Genomic DNA, 21,134 nt, shown 5'->3' with positions numbered 1-21,134 from the left:
GAGAATAAACTAGGTTTCCAAATGATCTCATTGCCATTTAAGATGCATTACCAGGACAGAGAATGTTTGACATACCTATTAAAGTGAAAGAAATTGCCCAATGCCATGTCAGCATCAACGTGGGATCAGCACGTGAGAATAATCCTTTTCATTAAATTGGGCAGCTCGTACAAGAAATCATTCCTCAGACAGTCATGCTGAGAATCCCTAACTATATTGAGAGAGATAACTCCACTGGAATTGTGTCTTCAATCCTTTTTATATGAAAGGGAGGAAGAGAGAGGGAAGAAAAGGCAAAAAGGAGGGAGGGAGGGAGAAAAAGAAAAAAGAAAAGAAAATTTACAGGCAAGTGTAAGTTGAAGAAAAAGAAGGCTGCTAAGTTCAGGTTCTGATTCACGAACATTAAGAAAAATCAGGACCCCCTTCTAAAGAAAGTGCAATGTCTAAGGAAATTTCAGCTGTTGTAGCCTTACCGATGCAATTTGGTCAGCACCACCCTTTAAACTAAGACACAGTACAAAGGAAAATGACTGGTCCAAATTACAATTCTGAGACTAAACTATAAACTCAGAAATATGCCATTTTTATATACTTTAATATTGCATATTCAAACTTGAGGTTTGAAAAGTGTGGGTTGGATTTGGTTCCCAGTACACTTGAGACAGCAAGATAAGCCACATTTCTGCATATGGAGGGAGGAGTTTGAGGCTTGTCTCAGTTACACTGGTTTAAAACCGAAATGCAAGACAAGTTGGTGCGGTACGCGAAGAAAAAGAAGAGAATAAATCTTACATTTAAAATAAGAGAAAGTCACTCAAAATGTGTTGACTTACTTGAGTGTTGATGAAACTTTCTAGACCCTCAAGAATGGAAAGCAGTTAGGTTGATTTTTACATAAACTCAGGATTCTACAGTTCAAGAATACACACAGAACAAGAAAGAAATTCATATTTTCAATTTATCTTGTGGTGACAGCCAGATTTTAACTAACTAGTATAATGGTAAATGAATAATAATCCCAAGTGATATCTTTTGTGTTGCTCGAAAGATATGTTTTTAGTTTAACCAAAAATGATGACTTTTTAAAATTAAATGAGTTTTCCTTGTGAGTAAAGGATATGGGCTTGGACTCAGATAATGGGGTAGGAAGCGCTGAGCCTCTCGGGAGGTGGGCAGCCTACTCTACAGCTTCAGGGAGGCCCCTCCGCTTTTGCTTGTACTCCCCTACAGGCTGATACGTAAAATGGTCTTCTTTTGGCTTACAGCTTTACTTATTTTAAATATTTAAATGCCTCTAGAAAGGGAAATTCTTATTGATGTCCTTGAAAGGAAAATTGCACATATGCGACCTTCATCTTCCCCTTTGATGGCAGCTGTTGGAAATTGACCTCAGATTTCTTGCCCAGTGTGCCCAGTTCCAAGAACCTTCTCTTCAGCCTAGCTGTCCAGGAAGCCACTCTGCATCAATTAGACTTTAACAAGCGAGTTGACGCCTACTTGACACTCCTAGTTTGTATCTTATGTGAATGAGTTTACTGAACCTTCGAATCTGAGCAAATTTTAGAGTGAGAAAGGAAAGGAAGTATAAGGTTTCTTTATTTGAGGGGAAGACTAAGATGGTACCACCAAGGGTTTATAAACTTTGCCTGTAACTTTTTACAGAGGCAGACACACATATACATGTGCAGAGTATCTGCTACTAAGTTCCACATGCCTCTATTAGCACTTTATGTTTGTTATGGCATTTTTTCCTTCACAGTAGCTTTGGGGGAAAGAAGGAGGGGGAGAGACAAAGAGAGAGAGAGAGAGAGAGAGGGATCTCAATGTCAATGGTACAGTGGAGGAAACTGAGCCTCCATGATGTTAAAATGACCTGTCCAAGGTGGAAGAACCAGTAAGGACTGAGCTACAACATCGAGTTCCTATCTTTCCAGTATACTTTGCAATTTTATACATTGTTTCCAGAGTTATATAGAATTAGATCAGGATGTGTGGCTTAAGAATCTCCTCAAGGTAACCTGTATTTTCAGGGCCATGCGCCTTAGCAACAAAATTCAATATTAATTTGAGTGGACTAGGAATTGAAACTTCTATTTGTTTAACCTTCGTTATTTCTACCTGATGAACAATAATGCAATTCCTTGGAGAGGATGTAAAATCAAGATATTTTTCCCAGTATGGATCATATTTATCTAAATTTTTCTTAAACGTTTTCTTCTGTGATATTTGACTATTTGTGTTCAAGATTAAATTTTACAATTTCATTGCACATATTCTTCTGGTAAAATTAAATAAAATGCTTTGAGGGGAGATATTTTGTGATACACATAAATAACCCATACTGAAAAGAAATGACATTATTGAGGATGGCATAATCAATGATTTTTAGTAAGTTCTAGGTGTGAATTTCAGTAGCCTTACCGATGCAATTTGGTCAGCACCACCCTTTCCAAAGTGAGCTAACCGGCCATCCCTATATAGGGATCCAAACCTGTGGCCTTGGTGTTATCAGCACCACACTCTCCCAAGTGAGCCATGGGCCAGCCCTCAGATGCAATTTTGAAGTTATTGATTAGAGCAAGAGTTTTACCTGACCTTTTATATATAACAGACATAGAATTGATAATGTATTCGATCGTCACTGTATATATATATTCCTAATAAATACGGGGCCATTCTTCTTTTTTTATTTTATTTTATTTTTTGCTGGCTGGTACAGGGATCAAACCCCCGACCTTAGTGTTATTAGCACCATCATATAACCAACTGAGCTAACTGGCCAGCTTTCCATTTTACTTTTAATTTCAGTTGACCTCATGAGGGACAGTTTCAACATTCATTTGAAATCAGGAATAACAAATCTATTTGTATAGTGATTCTTCTATTTGTATAGTAAGTATTTATTGAGCATTTACTATAAGCCAACATTATTCTGCAGTCCTAGTTAGAATGCTGAAAAACTGACAACCAATGGTTGCTTGGTGTTGAGAAAGCCTTCCATGTCCTCTAGTCCACCCTCCTTGCACAGCCACAGTCTGTTCTGCAGTGTCCCTGACATAATCCACTGCAGCTCAAATGAGTCCTCTAATGCTCTCATGAATAATTACGCTTCTGTACCACTTAATAGGTACCAGGCCTGCTGTTGAGCACTTTACAGTAATCCATGTAATCCTGTCTACAACCCTATAAGGTAGAACTCCATTTTGTAGAACAGAAATTTGAGGCACAAAGAAGTTAAGAAACATGACCAAGATCCATAGCCAGTGAGTAGTTGAGCTAGGCTTTGAGCCTAGGCAGTCCTGCTCTGCATCAGCGTATTTAACCCGCAGTCAGGTGTCTGAGCTAGAAGCTCTTGTAGTCCAAGCAGAGCAAGTGAGTGTCTGAACAGAGGGGTGCAGTGTGAGTGAAGAGAAAGGGGCAGATCTGACAAACCCTCCACAGAGTAAACCAGGTCAGATGTGAGCTTGTATATAGATGATGAGCAGAAGAGACAGGCCAAAGATCCTCAGCTTTAAGGACTGAAGAAATGATGGTATACCCCTGGCCAATGGGGTATTCGAGACGGGAAACAGTTTAGGGGAAAGTCAGGAGCTCAGCCTTGACCCATTTCATCTAAGGTGATGGGGTCAACTTCAAGTTAATTGGTATGACACACAGATGTGACAAAAGGGCAAAACCGACAGCATGGCCTGGTGGACAAGCACAGGATGTGGGATGCAAAGAGGCAAATGCAAGCTTTGTGCCAATATTAGTGCTCCTGGGACTCTGTGCAAGGTGCTTCACTTTTCTGAGCCTCCACCTTTTTTCCTGCGATTAGTTTTCTCTCATTATTACTATGAGAAAGTTCAGGTTAAAGTGACAAGCCAAGGATGAGAAACGTAATTAAAGGCAGAATCAAGATTATATGCCTAAATGACTTATTTTTTAGAAAGTATTAATCTGAACAATATCTATTTGTGAGGAAAGGAATAATCGCACTATTTGAGCCAGAGCTAGGATGACCATACCATATGATCCAAACCAGGAGAGTGAAAGTGGGTACTACTAATAATAGACCAGAACAACAGGCATTCATAGCCACCAGAAGAAGTACTTCTGGAATATTCATGGTAAGAAACCTTAGCTTGTGGTTTGCAATTCTGAATGGAAATAATCCTGGGTGGAAGGAGTTGTATTCAGGACATGATTTCCAGCTGGGTTCCTTCCTTACAGACTGTGTCTGAGGACCAGTTCCCCTCCTACCTTTTCCTCAGCCCCATTCTCCACCCCCCTACTCTCCCTTGGCCCATGCACGACATTCCAGCCACTGTAATCATTCCATTGTTCAGAAGAAAAAGGAGTGACCTCACGGTGTTAATACATCTGGTGTCATCTCCACTGTGTCATGTTCGCTCATTTCTGACTGCTGCCTTGTAGTTGCTCCGCTCTGCTGCTGACTGGTCTGCTGGTATAAAGTACCATGAAGAGTCCATCCATGCTGCTTACGTCCACGTGATTGAGAACAGCAAGCACTACATCTATATCGAAGTAAGTCCTGCTTGTGTTAATTAATGTGAGAAACTGCCTTCCCATAAGTATCACAGAGACGGCAGGGTCCCCATCCTCAGGGCCTGCCATATTAATAAGTGTATGTCAAGATGTGAAGAGTGCTGGAGAAGTGTTGACTCATATCACCTGAATTTTCACCTCCCAGCATACCTGAAATTTGTTCTGCATTGTGATTAACTCAAGTCTCTAATGAGACTATCAAATTCTTTCTATTAAAATGCATCAACTCCCTGTAATGTTATTAGCCAGAAATTCCCCAACATGAATGTGCTAAGTTTGGTTCGACTTGGGTTGTAGGGTTTAAGTGTGAGGTACGTGCTATTTCAGGAGAGCACACACGGGGGTAACTTGCTCAGTAGAGACCACTGGATGCCACTGATTTGGATGTTGAAGTAGGGAGAGTACAGGGAAAAGAATATGGAAAAGAAAGATGCAAGAATATTAAAGGCTGGTTTGCTATTTCAGGAGAGCACACACGGGGGTAACTTGCTCAGTAGAGACCACTGGATGCCACTGGTTTGGATGTTGAAGTAGGGAGAGTACAGGGAAAAGAATATGGAAAAGAAAGATGCAAGAATATTAAAGGCTGGTACCATGCTTTTCAGTCCTATCTGAAGTACTATTCATTACCATGCTTTTTTGGATCCCAGAGTTTGTGTTCAGAGTACAGGAGAAAAATCTGGGGACACTGAGTTTAGTTTGGGAACTTTAATTACACTCCAAAGTGAATATAAAAATAGTTCAGAGTACTTGAAAACCCTGAGAAAATAAAAACTCATGATAATGGAAAAAATAAATCAGAGTGTATCTTTTTTTCCAAGTAATCCAATTCTTTCTTTCTAGTCTATAGTCTAGTCTTTTATTTCCCATTAATTTTTTTTTTAAAGTGTATAACAGGATATGGGTTATTGATGGAAAACCATTCTACTTTATTTTCCTTCCCCACAAGTCCTGTTCCTCTCCCGCTTCATGCAGTGACAATTCAAAGGCAAGCAGGGAAGAATTGAAGTGCTGCTTATTTCACAGGCCTGAAAAAAGAAAAAGCTAATTAAAAATATTAGCAGTCTGAATGCAATGTGGTATCCTGGGTGGGATCATGCAATAGATAAAGGACGTTAGTGGAAAAATTAGTGAATTCTACATAGAGTTAGGAGCTTAGTAATAGTATTAGTATTATTAAAATCAGCAATTATACCACAGTAATGTGAGATATTAAGCCTGGCTCATCATTACCCAGAATAATTTTGCTGCATCTCTTTTTGTAGCATTAATATCAGCTTTTCTTTTTCATGCTACTATAATATTAAATGAGGTCAGTAATGCCATATAGGTACACGTGCTTGTGGACATAGACCTGGGGGATGCTCCTCCAACTGAGGTAAGTGGTCAGCATTCACCCCCCTCTTCCGAAAGGGGAAGTAAAGGATATAACGTGTAGCCAGTGTGACAGTGGACATGGCAGCTGCTGAGGAATGCTAAGCTTTTTTGTCATATGAATTCGGAAAAACAAACATGGTTTGGTTGCCGCTGAGATTTTGTCTGTCTGATGCTCTAAGGGAACCACATTCTCAAATGAGTTTCTGCACGTCTTCTGTAAGTTTGTCTTCTGGAGGCATTTTACATATTTACACACTTATGTGTAAAAACTTGTATAGTCATAAAAATGATAATGCTGCAAAGTGATGATAATTATATTCTGAATCATTGCTTATATATCTCTATACCATAAGATGATTAGCAAATATTACCTTGTGATGATTGTCCTTATAAATTACAGATGTATTGTAACAATCTATATTCTATTTGAATACATAACACTCATAATGTTTGTACCTAATTTTAAAAATTCTTTTATGCAGCAACAGTATCTTTTACACGTTATCATAATAATGTCATACCCGATTTTCTAATAACAGTGTTAAAGAATGTTTTATGGATATGTGAATAGCAGAAGTACTCAGAAAAAAAGAAACAAAAATATTTCTTTTTCCATTTTATTGGTTTATTTTTATACATGCAACAGACTTACAAAAAAAATTTAAGCATACTTAAAATAGATGTTCAGGGATAACAAGAAACCCCCCAAAAATGAAAAGATAAAAGTAGATACTAGTAAATAATGGTGAAAGGGTAGAGAAAATTAGACCAGGCTTCTGCCATCTACCTTGTTAGAAAAGTAAACTTAGCATGTGATAGAATGTTTGCCAGTGTAGAATTTTTAATTATAAGCATTTACACAAAGTGTGAATCTGAAAAGAAAACCAAACTAATTTTACTATTCATTAAGTTTGGAATGTTCCCAGCATTCTAAGAATGTAATTTAGAAAATCACCTGCAAGGAATTCACAGTGAAATAGTAATGTAGCTTTCCTCTTGACCGAGATGTTGTAAGTGACATGACCCAGTAACGCATGAGACCCAGAGTGAGATGTGGCTTATTTTATTCTGTGTCATTTACTTTCCTGATGTGATTTCAGTGATCAGAACAGAACTGCTGTGTGGAACTTTTTTTTTTAAGATATCAGTGTAATTTTTATTATTTACCACATTTTCCTTATATATACTACTAAAAAAAGAAAAAAATTACATGATTGTCCTATTAATTTCTCACAGAACCAGTTTTTCATAAGCTGCACTGGTGACAAAGTTGTGTACAACAAGGTGGGTGACACCATTACACAGAGGATCCTGAAAGCTCACAGGTAACGTTTTTGGCATTTTGGTAGGAATTGCTGCTGCAGACATTCTTGTGTTTACTATTAGAACGACTTTTAAAAGCCCATTTTTAAAGTGCTGTCATTTTCTAGCAGGTTTGAATTTGGTTCAGCCAGCAGTAGGTTATTAATTCCTTTAATCTGTCAGTTGCCAAGAATTTTTGAGTACGTTTTTGAGGGAATCTGAATTCTACCACGGCACAATCATTTTTTCCTGGCCAGTCTCTTTCCCATGCATGAGGTTTGTGATTTGTTTATTTAATGGTAGACAGTGAGCTGTGTTTATTTAAAAAAACAAAATATACATAATGTTTTGCCATGGGTTATTTTTAAATTCTTGTTACCATCTGTCTTATTTCTTCAGCTCATGGGATTATTTCTTTAATAGCAGTTTTACTGAGATAGAATTCATATACTGTACGATTCACCCACTTAAACTGCACAATTCAGTGATTTTTTGTATATGCACAGAGCTGTGCAACCAACATCTACTCAATTTTAGAACATTTTCATAACCTGAGGAAGAAACCCCATACCCACGAGCAGTCATTACCCATTCCCTTCTCTTAGCCCCTGGTAACTGCTAATCTGCTTTCTTTTTTTATAGATATGCCTAGTCTGGGCATTTCATATAAATGGAATCATGCAATATGTAGGTTTTTATGACTGATTTCTTTCACTTAGCATACTGTTCTCAAAGTTCATCTTATTATAGCATGTATCAGTATTTCATTTCTTTTTAGTGCCATATAATATTCCATTACATGGACATATCACATGTCATTTATCCATGCGTTGGTTGTTGTACATTTGGGTTGTTTTCACTTTTCAGCTATTATGAATAATGCTGCTATATACATTCTTATAGCATGTATCAGTATTTCATTTCTTTTTAGTGCCATATAATATTCCATTACATGGACAAATCACATGTCATTTATCCATGCGTTGGTTGTTGTACATTTGGGTTGTTTTCACTTTTCAGCTATTATGAATAATGCTGCTATGTACATTTCATGTTAGTTTTTGGGCAGACATATGTTTTCATTTTTCTAGGGGTGGAATTGCTGGGTCATATGGTAACACTATGTTTAAAGTTTTGTGGAATTGCCAGACTGTCTTCCAAAGCAGTTATACCATTTTACATTCCCAGAGTGTATGATAGATCCAATTTCTCGTATTATCACCGATAAAGAAGATTATCTCTCCCTTTGAATATAGTCCTCCTAATAGGTGTGAAATAATGTCTCATTGTGGTTTCGATTTGAATTTCCCTAATGACTAATAATATTGAGCATTTTTTTGTGTGTACTTACTGTCATTCATGTATTATCTATGGAGAAATGTCTATTCAAATCTCTTACTCATTTTTTTCATTGGATTATCTGACTTTTTATTGTTGAGTTGCAAGAGTTTGTTTTATATTTTTGACACGAGTTCTATATGAAATATATGATTTGCAAGTATTTTCTCCCATTCAGTGGGTTGTCTTTTTACTTTCTTGATGGTGTCCTTTGAAACACAAAAGTTTTTAATTTTGACAAAGTTCAATTTATCTTTTTTGGTTTTTATCCACTGCCTGATCCAGGATCATGAAGAGTTATACCTGTTTTCTTTTAATAATCTTATATTTTAGCTCTTCTACTTAGGTCTTCGATTCATTTTGACGTATATTTATTTATGGTATGAGTTAGGCACCCAGCTTCATTCATCGCATGTGGATATAGAGTTGTCCTCTCACCATCTGTTAAAGACTGTTCTTTCCCCCACGGAAATGTCTTGGCATGTGGGACTATTTTTTTATGGCTGATTTCAGCTGTCTATAAAAGTAGCAAAATAAACAAACAAACAAAACCATTATATTTTATTTTGAATCTTTGAATACATGCAGTGAAGAATGTTAAGTACACATACATTTGGGAATTAAAACATTTTTCTGACTTCCAGTGTCATGTGGTATTTTGATATCTTTCACATAATATGTGGGGATTTGGGGACTTAAGGACATTTTATAACAGTAATTATCAGCAATTTGTATGATTCACAGTTTACATCTAAATTGTCTCACTGAATCTTTACAACTACTCTTGAGAATAGGTCATGTAGTCGTAGTTGTTGTTTCGTTGCTGTCCCCATTTTCAGAATTGGAAACTCAGATTCAAGCTGTTATGTGACTTGTCTAGGCCACTAATAGCAATAGGCAAAAACAACTTTGAGCCCAAGTCTTTGAACTTTCAACCCAGTGGCTTCCCCCACACCATGTAACTCTGATTCATTGATAGTTAGAATTAAAGACCCATTCAGGATTTCCCCAAGCTGAGGCAAGTGGGTTGGGCCTTTATAGTTCCCTCCCCCTGTCGACCAGTCATCAGATGCAGGCTGACCCCAGGGAGTGGAGATGACCTTGAGTGGGGTAGGTCTCTTGGGCCTGGAGAAAGATGTCACTATGAGTATGTGGTCAGTCACCAACACTCAGCAGCTGATGGGATGGCTGTCTCAATCCCATGGTGAGGGGACCTAGACAGCACACTATAGTTGATCTCACCTTGACTAGACATCAAAATCACCATTGGGCCTTTGCAGAACTTCAGGGAGCTTGCTCTACTCCAGGCTTACTGGGTCATAATTTCCTGGAATGGGGCTCAGGCACCTGTATTTTACCGTGCTCTAGATTTGACTCCAAGGCACAGCTAGGATTGCTTAGTATTCATTTAGAAAAGTACATATGGCCATGAATATTGATGGTGGCCTGCGCTATTACACGTGAACTTTATCCTTTTCCTTCTCATGTACTTTTTTAAGAAAGTCACCATAGGATCTGTTTCTGAGATGACTTAAAAACAGCCTTATTTACATTTAAACATTCATGTACACAGAGATTTCTTACATCCTTGCCTGTCTCCCAATTCTATGGGGTAATTTATGTCTAATTTACAAAATTGCATTTTATTGATGCAGGTGTATCTGCTTTATCTATAAAGCATATTTGCCAAAGAGAAAAATATTTTTTCATGAAATTGAAGTAAGTTGCATAAATGCATTAAGTTGACAAGTGAAGTGAGCTCATTGGGCTGAGCAGTGAATCATGAATTTTGGAACTGGGATCAGCTAATAAGTAGAGTTAAGATGAACCTCAACTTCACTTATCCAGTTATTAATTCCCTATATTACATGGTTTTAATAAGTACCTGTAAGATTTGTTTTTAAGTGTTTGGGAGCCCAAAAGAATATTTTTCTTTGTCATATTAATTTTTCTTTAAAAATGTGGACTTCTGGGCCGGCCTGGTGGCACACTGCTACAGTGCGCCGCTTGGGAAGTGCGGCAGCACTCCACCCGAGGGTTCGGATCCCACATACAGACCGGCCGCTCACTGGCTGAACGAGGTGCGGGGGCAACACCGAGGGTTGCGATCCCGTGGCCGGTCCCGGTCCGGTACGGGCGCGACACTGAGGGTTGCGATCCGTTGCCGGTCACGAAAAAAGACAAAAAAGGAAAAAAAATAAAAATAAAAAAATAAAAATGTGGACTTCTTAAATCATAAAATCAAAGCATTTTAGGGCTGGAAAAAGAACTTTAAGATATTTTCTTTTTTTTTTTTTTTTCCTTTTTGTCTTTTTTCGTGACCGGCAACGGATCGCAACCCTCAGTGTCGCGCCCGTACCGGACCGGGACCGGCCACGGGATCGCAACCCTCGGTGTTGCTCCCGCCCCTCGCTCAGCCAGTGAGCGGCCGGTCCGCATGCGGGATCCAAACCCTCGGTGGGAGCGCCACCGTGCTTCCCAAGCGGCGCACTATAGTAGTGCGCCACCAGGCCGGCCCTAAGATATTTTCTGATTGAACATTTTCCAGTTATCCTATGAGCTGCTCCTGAAAGGAAAAGGGATCTGTAATAAAAGAATATGGTAAGGGAGCATTTGTTGCAGATTGTATCTCATGCTTGGAGGTTCACAGAGCACATTAAAGACTCTGGCAATTGCAAGCTTACTTTGTAGAAAATGGGAAATGAGTCCATAGAATTTCAAATTTCCTGTGTGTCATTTAGCTCTGATCTCTCCATTGTCTCACTTCCTTTCACAGTCACATTTCAAAATGGTTTGTATATCACAGGTTTAGACTTTCAGTGGCTACACACATGCATCCTGAAAACATATTTTATGTTTTCTCCCTTCTCTGCATCTCCACATTATGGTTCATCTCCTATGTTAATTGCAACTGTAAAATATATTTCTCCTTAATTATTTGAAACCTATGAGCTTGTATTATTAGGCAAAGGAAGGCAGAATTACAAAGCTCACCTTGCAGGCTGACTGCAGTGGGGCACCTCCTTTTCACTAATTAGGGGCCATGGTGCCAACCCCCAGGTTGCCCTCTCTTCCTTCCTGGACGTCTCTGTTCTCTACTCTTCTGAGACTCGGAACGTCCCTGCCAAAGTCCCATTTTTAGTAACAAGTATAATATTGGCTGCTGGAAAAAGAGTGGAATACAGCACAAAACAGATGGAGTGAAATGACAGTCTGCCATCGGCCAGGCCTGACCAAAGAACACAGGCCCTCTTCCAGGTCCCTCCCACCCCAGGAGATCAGAGTCTTTAAATTGGCAGCTCCCTCAACCGGGTGAAGGCTTTATTTTTCTGCCAGTATTGGAATCCAGCCTCACACCAACTCCCCGAAGTGATTTCTCTGTTCCCCTGACTTCCTTCTGATTCCTTCTCAATAGCCATAATTCTTTGCAGAAACAGATTTTTGCAAAACCTTCATGTTCTGATCTGAGACTTAGAGCCTCAGACAAAGAAAAAGCTGCATTCAGAGCAGCTGGAAGAATCACTGCAGAAAACAAAATGTCTGCTCTGTAGTAAGTAAAACTGTCTCAGAGTTGAGACCAGTTCCCAACCCACTTGAGACCTGTCTTTGACAACTCAAATGTGCCTGGAGATCAGGGAGAGAACAGTCATAATCCACAGTCTAAAACTGACTGTTTTATATCGTGTTTAAATAAGCTGAAAGATAGAATAGGGCCAACTGATCCAGGTGCAAACACCTTGAAACATTGTGTGCCATGAATCTTTGCTTATTGGAAACTCAAAGTGCATAATTTTTCTGCCTTGGTAGAAAGCCAGGAAGTGAGAGAACGCATTTTACACCGTTATCACCAAAAAGTTGATACATACAACAAAAACAGACAGTTGACTTAATATCTCTGTGTTTCAATGTTAAACTGCATTGGAAAATGCACTATTAAACTGCATTAAAAAAAATACACAATTTTGAAAATTGCTCAAGCCCCTCATGCTTCTTGTAACTGTAGAAGAGCTGCCGTTTCCCATGAGGAGATGGAATACTCCTCTGGGAAATCTGAAATATGAAGGACCAGATGTCTGGAGACCTGGGTACTCTCCAGCTCTGTTATCCACAGGTATGTGACCTTCGAGTACATCAGTTTGCTTTTCTGATACTCTGTTTCTTCACCAACAAAGAGAATGATACTATCCGCCCTATCTAGCTCACATGCGTATATAGGAAAGCAGATTGTAAATGGTAAAGCATCAGTTTACATAAGAAGTTATTATAGCATTTCCAGGACATTCATCATCTGAAAATACACTGCTCACTATAAATACAAACAAGGATAAAGAAGCATAATATTCAAATCAATTGTTTCAGAATTAACAGTTATGCTAGAAACAAATGTTTTAATTAAAGAGATCTTTAAAATGTTCCTTATTTTAAATTATTAAATGGCTACTTCTGGATAAGAAAAACTTGCTTTGATTTGTCCATCCTGTGACTGATATAGGTACATGGTTAAAACACCTGTGTCTAGAGGTGTCCTGCTGGAAACCTATAGCTGAATCCTCCTGGAAATCAGTTTTTGGATTCACCATTACTGATCTGATAACACCCTGCCAAAAAGTATAAAATACAATAAAAGGTATCCTGAAGCATAATACGACTTTTGTTTTGTTTTCATTTTAGGTACTATTTACTTTGCTATTCTTTAATACTTTGTATTTGAAGTCATCAGTTTTTAATTAAATAAGAATGTTTCCACATAGTTTTTGAGTCTTTCCATGCAGTAGGTACTTTACCTGTGTGACTTCATTCAATTGCCGTACCAACCTTATCGGTCTGTATGCATAATTACCTCCATTCTGCAGAGGAGGCAGCTGAGGCCAAATGAAGTTATGTAACTTACCCAAGTCATACAGCTACTGATGGGTACAACTGGGACTCAAACCATGTCTTTAGGATTCATGTTGTGCTCTTTACCATTAAGCTACAAAGCTTCCTTCATTTCAAGGGAAGTAGAAAGTTTTTAATGTTAAACCTCCCAGGAATCTATGAGAGATATTTTATTTTAAAAATTTAGAAATACCAGATGAATATTTTTATTTTTTAAAGTAATTGCTTGATAGATAACAATTTCTTAGGTTTAAATAAATATCTATATCCTATAGTTACCATCTCCTATAATTTTGTACCGAGCTGAAAAATCATGTTGGACGTATTTTAAAAGCACTATCTTAAAGAAATTTATAATACAGTTATAATAAAAAGAATAAAAAAACATTTAAAATAAGTATGCCAATTGCTGGTTTCACATTTTTTCTTGTGGGAAAACTTCCAAGCTCTTTAAAATTCCTGGAGAAGAGGTTACATTGGGGCACAGATGACAACAGAGAACTTTTGATTTAGATCGTTTAATTGCTTTTATTCTATTCCAAAAAGTGGTAATCTCAGTAGATAGAGAGATGTAAAGATTAACGCAGGGCAGGGCCAGCAATCATTTTGATCCTGAGCACATGCCCAGGCAGAGAGAAGAAGGAAGGGAGAGACTCTTGAGAGAGAGAGAGAGAGAGAGAGAGAGAGAGAGAGGATGAAAGTGGTTGGGCCATAACGGAAATAGTTTAATAAAGGGTTTCGCAGGACTAATCCTCAACATTCTCACATTTACAAACTTGCTCTTTTCCAAAGGTGAGCAATGAAAAAGATTATACATATTTTTGTGCACAATACATAATAATAGGAGAGTCTATAAAATCACACCAATAATAGGTAAAGTCAGTGCTTAGTAGGACCAGCATTTTTAGTGGACTGGACTAGCAATGATTTTAGCCTACTCCCTCATGTATAGACAAGAAAACTGAAGGCTAGGAAGATTTTCTGCATTTTAAAAGATTTGCCAAAGAGATACAAAGGGTTATGTCCCAAACCACTGAGAAGCTGTAGATCCATTTCCAACGTAACTGATACCACCATAGTGTAAAGTTCTCTCCACAAAAACACAACAGAAAACAGAAACCCATTAAGCCCCAGCCACAATTCTTATTTCTGACAGGATTCACTGCTGCAAAATCTACAAGAGGACTTATAGCAGCTCTTGAAGTTTATGGCAATGCAATATGACCTATAAATCTCATTCTCAAAAAGACGAAGAGTCTTTCTCGTCACTAGAGAAGCACATTGAGCTTCTTTGGGGGCTTCTTACAGACCCTGAGACCCAGCTGTGAGTGCCCTTCTAACTGCCCTCCATGCTGATGGGGGACCCAGGGGTGAGGGAAGAGGCGGTTTTGCAGGAGAGAACAAGTAGGGGGATGTAGAGACATGGCACTACAGTGACCTATCTACATGGGCAATTAGTACTCTGGTTTTAAAGGTGCCAGAAGCATTACAGCAATCACAAAAATTAAAAATATTAATTTTAAAAAGCCCGTACTCAGGCTGGCTAGTTAGCTCAGGTAGTGAGAACATGATGCTGATAACACCAAGGTCCAGGGCTCGATCCCTGTACCAGGCAGCCAAAAAAAAAAAAAAAAAAAAAAAAAACCCAAAAAACCCACACTGTCACGACCTTAAAAATTCACTCTTTTTAGTTTTCTATTTTTTTCCATGACAGTATACATACTTCTATTTTCTGTTGAATCGTAACTTTCTTTTTTCCTATAACTCATCTGAATTTCTAGCTCCAGCTCCATTTCCATACAGTAGGAGGAAATGTAGTTCAGGCACTTCCTGATAAGTGTGGCCAGATTCATTCAGTGATTTCTCATGATTTCTGCCCTGTATTCTATGAGTCAGGGTGCTACGCCTCCCTCTTCTCACTCCACACCCCCATCCGTCCTTGGTATAGATGCTAAAGCAGCCCTGGATCTCTGGGAAGGGGCTTCTAGATCTTAGTACTGATCTCTCTCGGGCCTGTTCTGGCAGCTGCTTAATGTAATGGGGGCTTCAGCCTTCTTTCAGTCCTGCTGCTGCCACGTCACGGGGGTTGGTGGGCTGCGCTCTCAGCATTTCTCCGGGGTTCACCTGGAAGCAAGGCTTAGATACTCGTGGTACTCATATCCTCATATTTAAAAGGGATTGGGATCTTTCCTGTTTTTTCTGGAATCCTGCTTGAACCCAAAGGACAGAGTCCCTGCACTGTTCTTTACACTCCTGCCTCAATATGGAGAATCTCTATCTAGTTCTTCAAATGTGAGAAGTTGACCTCTTTGTGCCTTGTGTCCTGAGGGTACCACCCTAGGAGCAACGCCTGCTCATATCTCCAGGAGCAGAGTGGGAGAAGTTAACACACTTAAGGGGAAAAATGATTTGGTGTTTCATAGTATCAGCCTGCCATATTTCTATCATCTTATAATTGTAACTTTGTATTGGGGCCATTTTATCATGGTACCAGAAGTATTTTGCTACTGAGCCATTACAGTGGTCATTTTTAATGTTTGCAGGATGATTATCCCCATTGAGTGACTATCACATAATTTAGTTAACCACCCCTCTATTATGGAACATTTATCTCTGCTCTTTAGCTATTATACATAGCAATTCCATAAGAGTTAGTGAATTTCAAAAGAAACTTATTTTAACCAGAAGCCTAAGAATGCAATTTTATAAAACCATTCTGAACTAAAGTAAATGAAGTGATTGCCTGAATGATGGGTAGTTACCAGTGGCTTAGTGCCCACTAGCTCTTATCTTGCTTTTAAGGTCATAAATAATTTTGCACATTAGGGGCTCAGGTTCTTACCCTAAGCCAATTGCTATCATTAGTACAACTACAATGTTTTGAGGATACGTGGTTTCAGAAGGAGATTAGGATCCTCAGCAGCTAGGAACTGTTGTCTTCTGTAGATTGGATCAAGGAGGTGGATTGCACATACTGTCACATAGAATTTCTGTTCACTGGCTTACATTCAATCACAATTTTATGGTTTGAAATTCCAGAGCCCTTTTTTCTACAGCAGTGAAAATCTAAGTAGTTTCTACTAGTTTGTTGAACAGAGTTTAATATTTTTATTATTCAGGAAATTGAAGAATTGCTATATTATAAAACAGCAAAGGCCTTAATATGGAGCTAAGAAAGTCCTAAAAACAGGAAAATGTGAATATTCTGATTCCTACAAGCTAAAATGTGCAACAATGTTTTATCAGACGTATATAGGACATTTCTCAATATCCTACATACATGATCTCCATTTTGAAGTCGTTTTTGCTTTTAAAAACACAAGGATAAGATGGAACCGTCCCTTACAAAGAGCATCAGAAAGATTTGGTGTTCAGATCAGCAATACAACTTCTGAGATTTGTCCAACAAATGTGAAAAATGGCTTATGTGGGTCAGCATAAATATCAAAGTAATTATTTCAAAATAGCAAAAAATTAGAAACAATTAAAATGGCCATCAATAGAGAACTGGTTTAAATATTAAGGAAAGATGTATGGTAGAGTGCTGTATCCCTATTGTTAAAAAATGAGTAACTCTCTATGTTCTGATGTGGAAAGATTTCCAAGATACACTGTTAAATGATAAAAGTAACTTTCAGAAAAGTGTTTACAGTGTTTTAACATTTGTGTAAAAGGAAAGAATATGTATATATGCTTATAAATTCATAAACTATTTCTACAAAAACAGGGAGGAAACTGTTAACTAGAGTTGCCCTCAGGGAGGGGAAATGGGCTGGGGACAAGGACTGAAAGGGAATTTTTGTCACCATATAATCTTCTGCCTCTTAAATTTTGTACCTTGAGCATATGTTACCCATTTGAAAATGTAATTTATTTGGTGGTTCCTCAAAATGCTAAACGTAGAATAACCATATGGCCCAGCAATTCCATTCTTGAGTATATACCCAAAAGAACTGAAAACAGGGATTCAAACAGGTGCTGCACACCAATGTTGATAGCAGCATGGTTCACAGTAGCCAAAAGGTGGAAATAACCCAAGTGCTCATCCACAGATGAATGTGGTATATAAATACCATGGGATACTATTCAGCCATAAAAAAAGATGGGAATCCTGACATGTGCTACAACAGGATAAACCTTGGGGATGTTATGCCAAGTGAAATAAGTCAGACACAAAAGGACAAGTATTATATGATTCACTTACATAAAAAAAGATGGGAATCCTGACATGTGCTACAACAGGATAAACCTTGGGGATGTTATGCTAAGTGAAATAAGTCAGACACAAAAGGACAAGTATTATATGATTCACTTTTAGGCAAAATCTGGAATAGGCGAATTCATAGAGACAGAAAGTAGATTACAGGTTACCAGGGGCTGTGGGGAGGGGAAAGGGAGTAGTTATCACGCAGCCGTCACAGGGCTTCTGTTTGAGATGATGAAAATTTTGGAAATAGAAAGCTGTGATGGTTGTACAACACTGTGAATGTAATTAATGCTACTGTATTATGCACTTTAAAAATGGGTAAAATCACAAAGTTTACATATATATTTATCACAATAAAAAATTCAAATTAAATGTAATTTAAAGAAAAAAGTTCAATGCAGCTTAACGTCTTCTCTACCAGAGACTTTCTGAGAAACAAACATTCTTCCAACCTGACCTCATCCTCCCAAAGCAAATAGTACCGGTTGCATGCTGTGTGCAACAGTCCTCTATTGAGCACTGCCAAAAATAGAAAGCTATGTGGACATACGTCCTGTATTTTAGAGGAGCTTATCACATAGCCTAAGCAGCAGATGTGTGTATCACTGTTGTGCAAAGCAGAAAGTGAGTAGACGTCCCAATAGAAAGCTATGTGGACATACGTCCTGTATTTTAGAGGAGCTTATCACATAGCCTAAGCAACAGATGTGTGTATCACTGTTGTGCAAAGCAGAAAGTGAGTAGACGTCCTGGCCACATGCTGTGGGATTGCAGAGGCGGGAGTAAACCGGTTCGGACAGGAAGACCCAGTATGGGTTGGCAGAGGAAGTGACCTTAAAGGTGCCTGAAAGAAGTGGGATTCACTCAAGGCTCAGAGAGCTGATGAGCCAAGCTGCACCAGTAGGCAGGTGCACCTCTCAGTGCAGGGCAGCAGTCTCCTGTCACTGGTGGTTAAGTATATGGGAAGGTCATACTGCAAGATGATTCTGGAGAGGCAGTTGAAGCCAAACGGTGTCAATTTTTAAGTGTCTGGTTTAATTCATTCGGACTTTTCAATGCTGGCTGCAGGGAAATAGATCAGGTATTCTTTCTATTCTTTTCCACTATCCTGTTTACCATTTAGGGATGTGAGCCTTTCATCCTTATCAAGCAGAGAACTTTAACAGTTTACATTTTTTTAATGTTTTCTTTCCAACTCAAACTGTGTTTGCCATCTAGTGATTAATCCACGCCATTACAGCACCCTACTTAAAATTCCTTGTTTCTCATCCCTGCCTCCAAGCTCCCAGGCCTCCAAATTCCATTGTGTTAGCGGTGGCTTCTGCCCTGAAGGTCACCTTCCATGTGCCCTGATACGTACGTTGACACTCATAGAAAGAACGTAATAAAATCTGATCCTTCATAGAGCGGTAATAATATCCACATGAAAGAAAAAAATAGTTGTTTTGAAGAAAATGAGCTTTAGAATTTAAGTATTATGAAAAATTTAAGTAGGAAATTAACCAGTAGCAACACCTTTCTGTGAGTATAGACCTCTCAGACATGCTGGCAAGACTCAGTGACAACACATTCATTTCCAAGCCTTCTCGTCTTCCTGTATATCTTATAAATTGAGACAAGGACTTTTAATAGTTTTTGACTCCAAATAAGTGGTACCTATTTGAACAAAATTCTTCAAATTTCTGTCTTTTTGAATGCAGGTCAAAGTGGGGAGCTATACTTTCTTCTTCTGTTGCTTTTTGATTAAGTAGAATTCTTTTCCTTCAAAGGTTGTCATTAATCAGAGAGAGTGAGCCATGAAATACCGTGGTATTTGTGCAGGGGATTTAAAAATAAACATTATTCACTCAGAATTCTTAAAGGGCCCAAGATAACATTTTGTAGCTGAAATCTCAGTGTTTCTGAATAAGGATGACTTATGTATTAGAAAATATACTGGGTCCAGGGTGTCTTTTTGCCCCTGAGATCTAGGCTGTGGGAACTCAACAATTATTAACTGAATTCCTGCTATTTGCTGGGTACTCAGATATAACTTGTTATACATTTAACTATTATGAAAATATCTTTTTTCAAAACTTTGTTATAAATGCGTCGCTCCCTCCCGCTTTTCCATGGGACCCAAGCAAGGCTTTCTTACACTGAATTTTTTTCCACAAAGGATTAAAGATTACAGATAATGGATACAATTCCCACTTTGCTTCCAAGTTCAGATTATTATTTAGGTTCTTAATTGATAGCCTGGGTAACAGCTTCTGGACTCCCATCAACCCAACAGCACCCTCCAAGCCCTGAAATGTGATAGAGTGTATCGTAGGAAGCCATTCATTTAATCTCTAAAACCATGTGAACTACTTGGCTCTCGTTTTAAACTGACACTTTTTATTTTGGTGAATTTCTCTACATCTGACTATTGCAGGGAAAGCCAGAGATACCGGGTGTATGTTGTGATACCTCTTCTGCCAGGGTTTGAAGGAGACATTTCAACTGGTGGAGGAAATGCTCTGCAGGCAATAATGCACTTCAATTACAGGTGCCAAAATTCTAAACCATCTGTTTTGAGCTTTCAATCAACTGTGCATGTCAGCTGGTGAAGGGAGTGACAATGTTTTTTCACATCCATTCAGTGGAACATTGAACAAATGAACACTTTATTTTACTTTCAAATCTTGGCCTGTTTACTGGTTGGTAAAATTCAAATGTGCCTAAAATCATAAATGGTGGGCCTAAGACACATGGCAAGTATAAAAGAACTAAAAATATTAGTCCCTCTTTTATAGTCATTGTCTATTATATGTATATATAAGTGTGTGTGTGTGTGTGTGTGTATATATATAATGTTGATTAAAAATTATCTTTAAATCATTAAATAGTTATTGAGCTTTCCATATTCTTTGCAGTAAGTAAAGAAAAAGAAAAAACCTAAATGCCTAAAATGGTATGATTTGGCATATGTTTGGTTATAATTCTTTAGGTAGTGAGTCTTCCAACAAGGTTGATAACAGTAGCCTCTGTTAGTAGATGAAACATGAAGCTTCTTTTCTATCTCCTGGAATTTTAATTTTGTTTTCTCTATGACATCATTGTTAAAATTTTAGGGAAAGTGGTAAGTCCAGTGCTTGATATTTTAAAAAGCAGAGTTTCCATATTCTCTCAAAAAGGCATACTTGGTTCCCTCGAGGCTTCCAATTTGGCCATGGAGCATTGTGAAGAGGGCTGGTGGTACCAGCTGGGTGGGCAGGCATAGAGAGACAGCACAGCGGGCCAGAGAAAGGCACCTCTCCCCTTTCTCTGGGTCACTTAACTGTAAAAGAGAACAGGAGAGAAGAGAAGAGGTGGGTGGACAGGCCTGGGCATGAATCCAGCCGGCCAGAGAAAGGCACCTCTCCCCTTTCTCTGGGTCACTTAACTGTAAAAGAGAACAGGAGAAAAGAGAAGAGGTGGGTGGACAGGCCTGGGCATGAATCCAGCCCAGTTATAAGCTCTG

At 38.5% G+C, this 21,134-nt stretch overlaps 1 protein-coding gene across 1 annotated transcript in view; it reads left to right on the top strand.

The window, feature by feature from the left end:
* The window catches only part of LOC103608459 (phospholipase D1-like), a 69,910-nt gene that overhangs the window by 9,323 nt on the left and 39,453 nt on the right, over positions 1–21,134 (top strand). The window contains exons 4-6 of the mRNA XM_008592884.1: positions 4,417–4,527; positions 7,162–7,250; positions 20,067–20,180. Of these exons, the coding sequence (XP_008591106.1) occupies positions 4,417–4,527; positions 7,162–7,250; positions 20,067–20,180 (314 nt within the window). The remainder of the gene's footprint in view (positions 1–4,416; positions 4,528–7,161; positions 7,251–20,066; positions 20,181–21,134) is intronic.

Source organism: Galeopterus variegatus, unplaced genomic scaffold, assembly GCF_000696425.1.
Source record: "Galeopterus variegatus unplaced genomic scaffold, G_variegatus-3.0.2 Scaffold8431, whole genome shotgun sequence".
NCBI classification, from domain to species: domain Eukaryota; kingdom Metazoa; phylum Chordata; class Mammalia; order Dermoptera; family Cynocephalidae; genus Galeopterus; species Galeopterus variegatus.
Note: the sequence above shows the minus strand (reverse complement) of the source record. Positions and strands in the feature narration are given on the sequence as shown.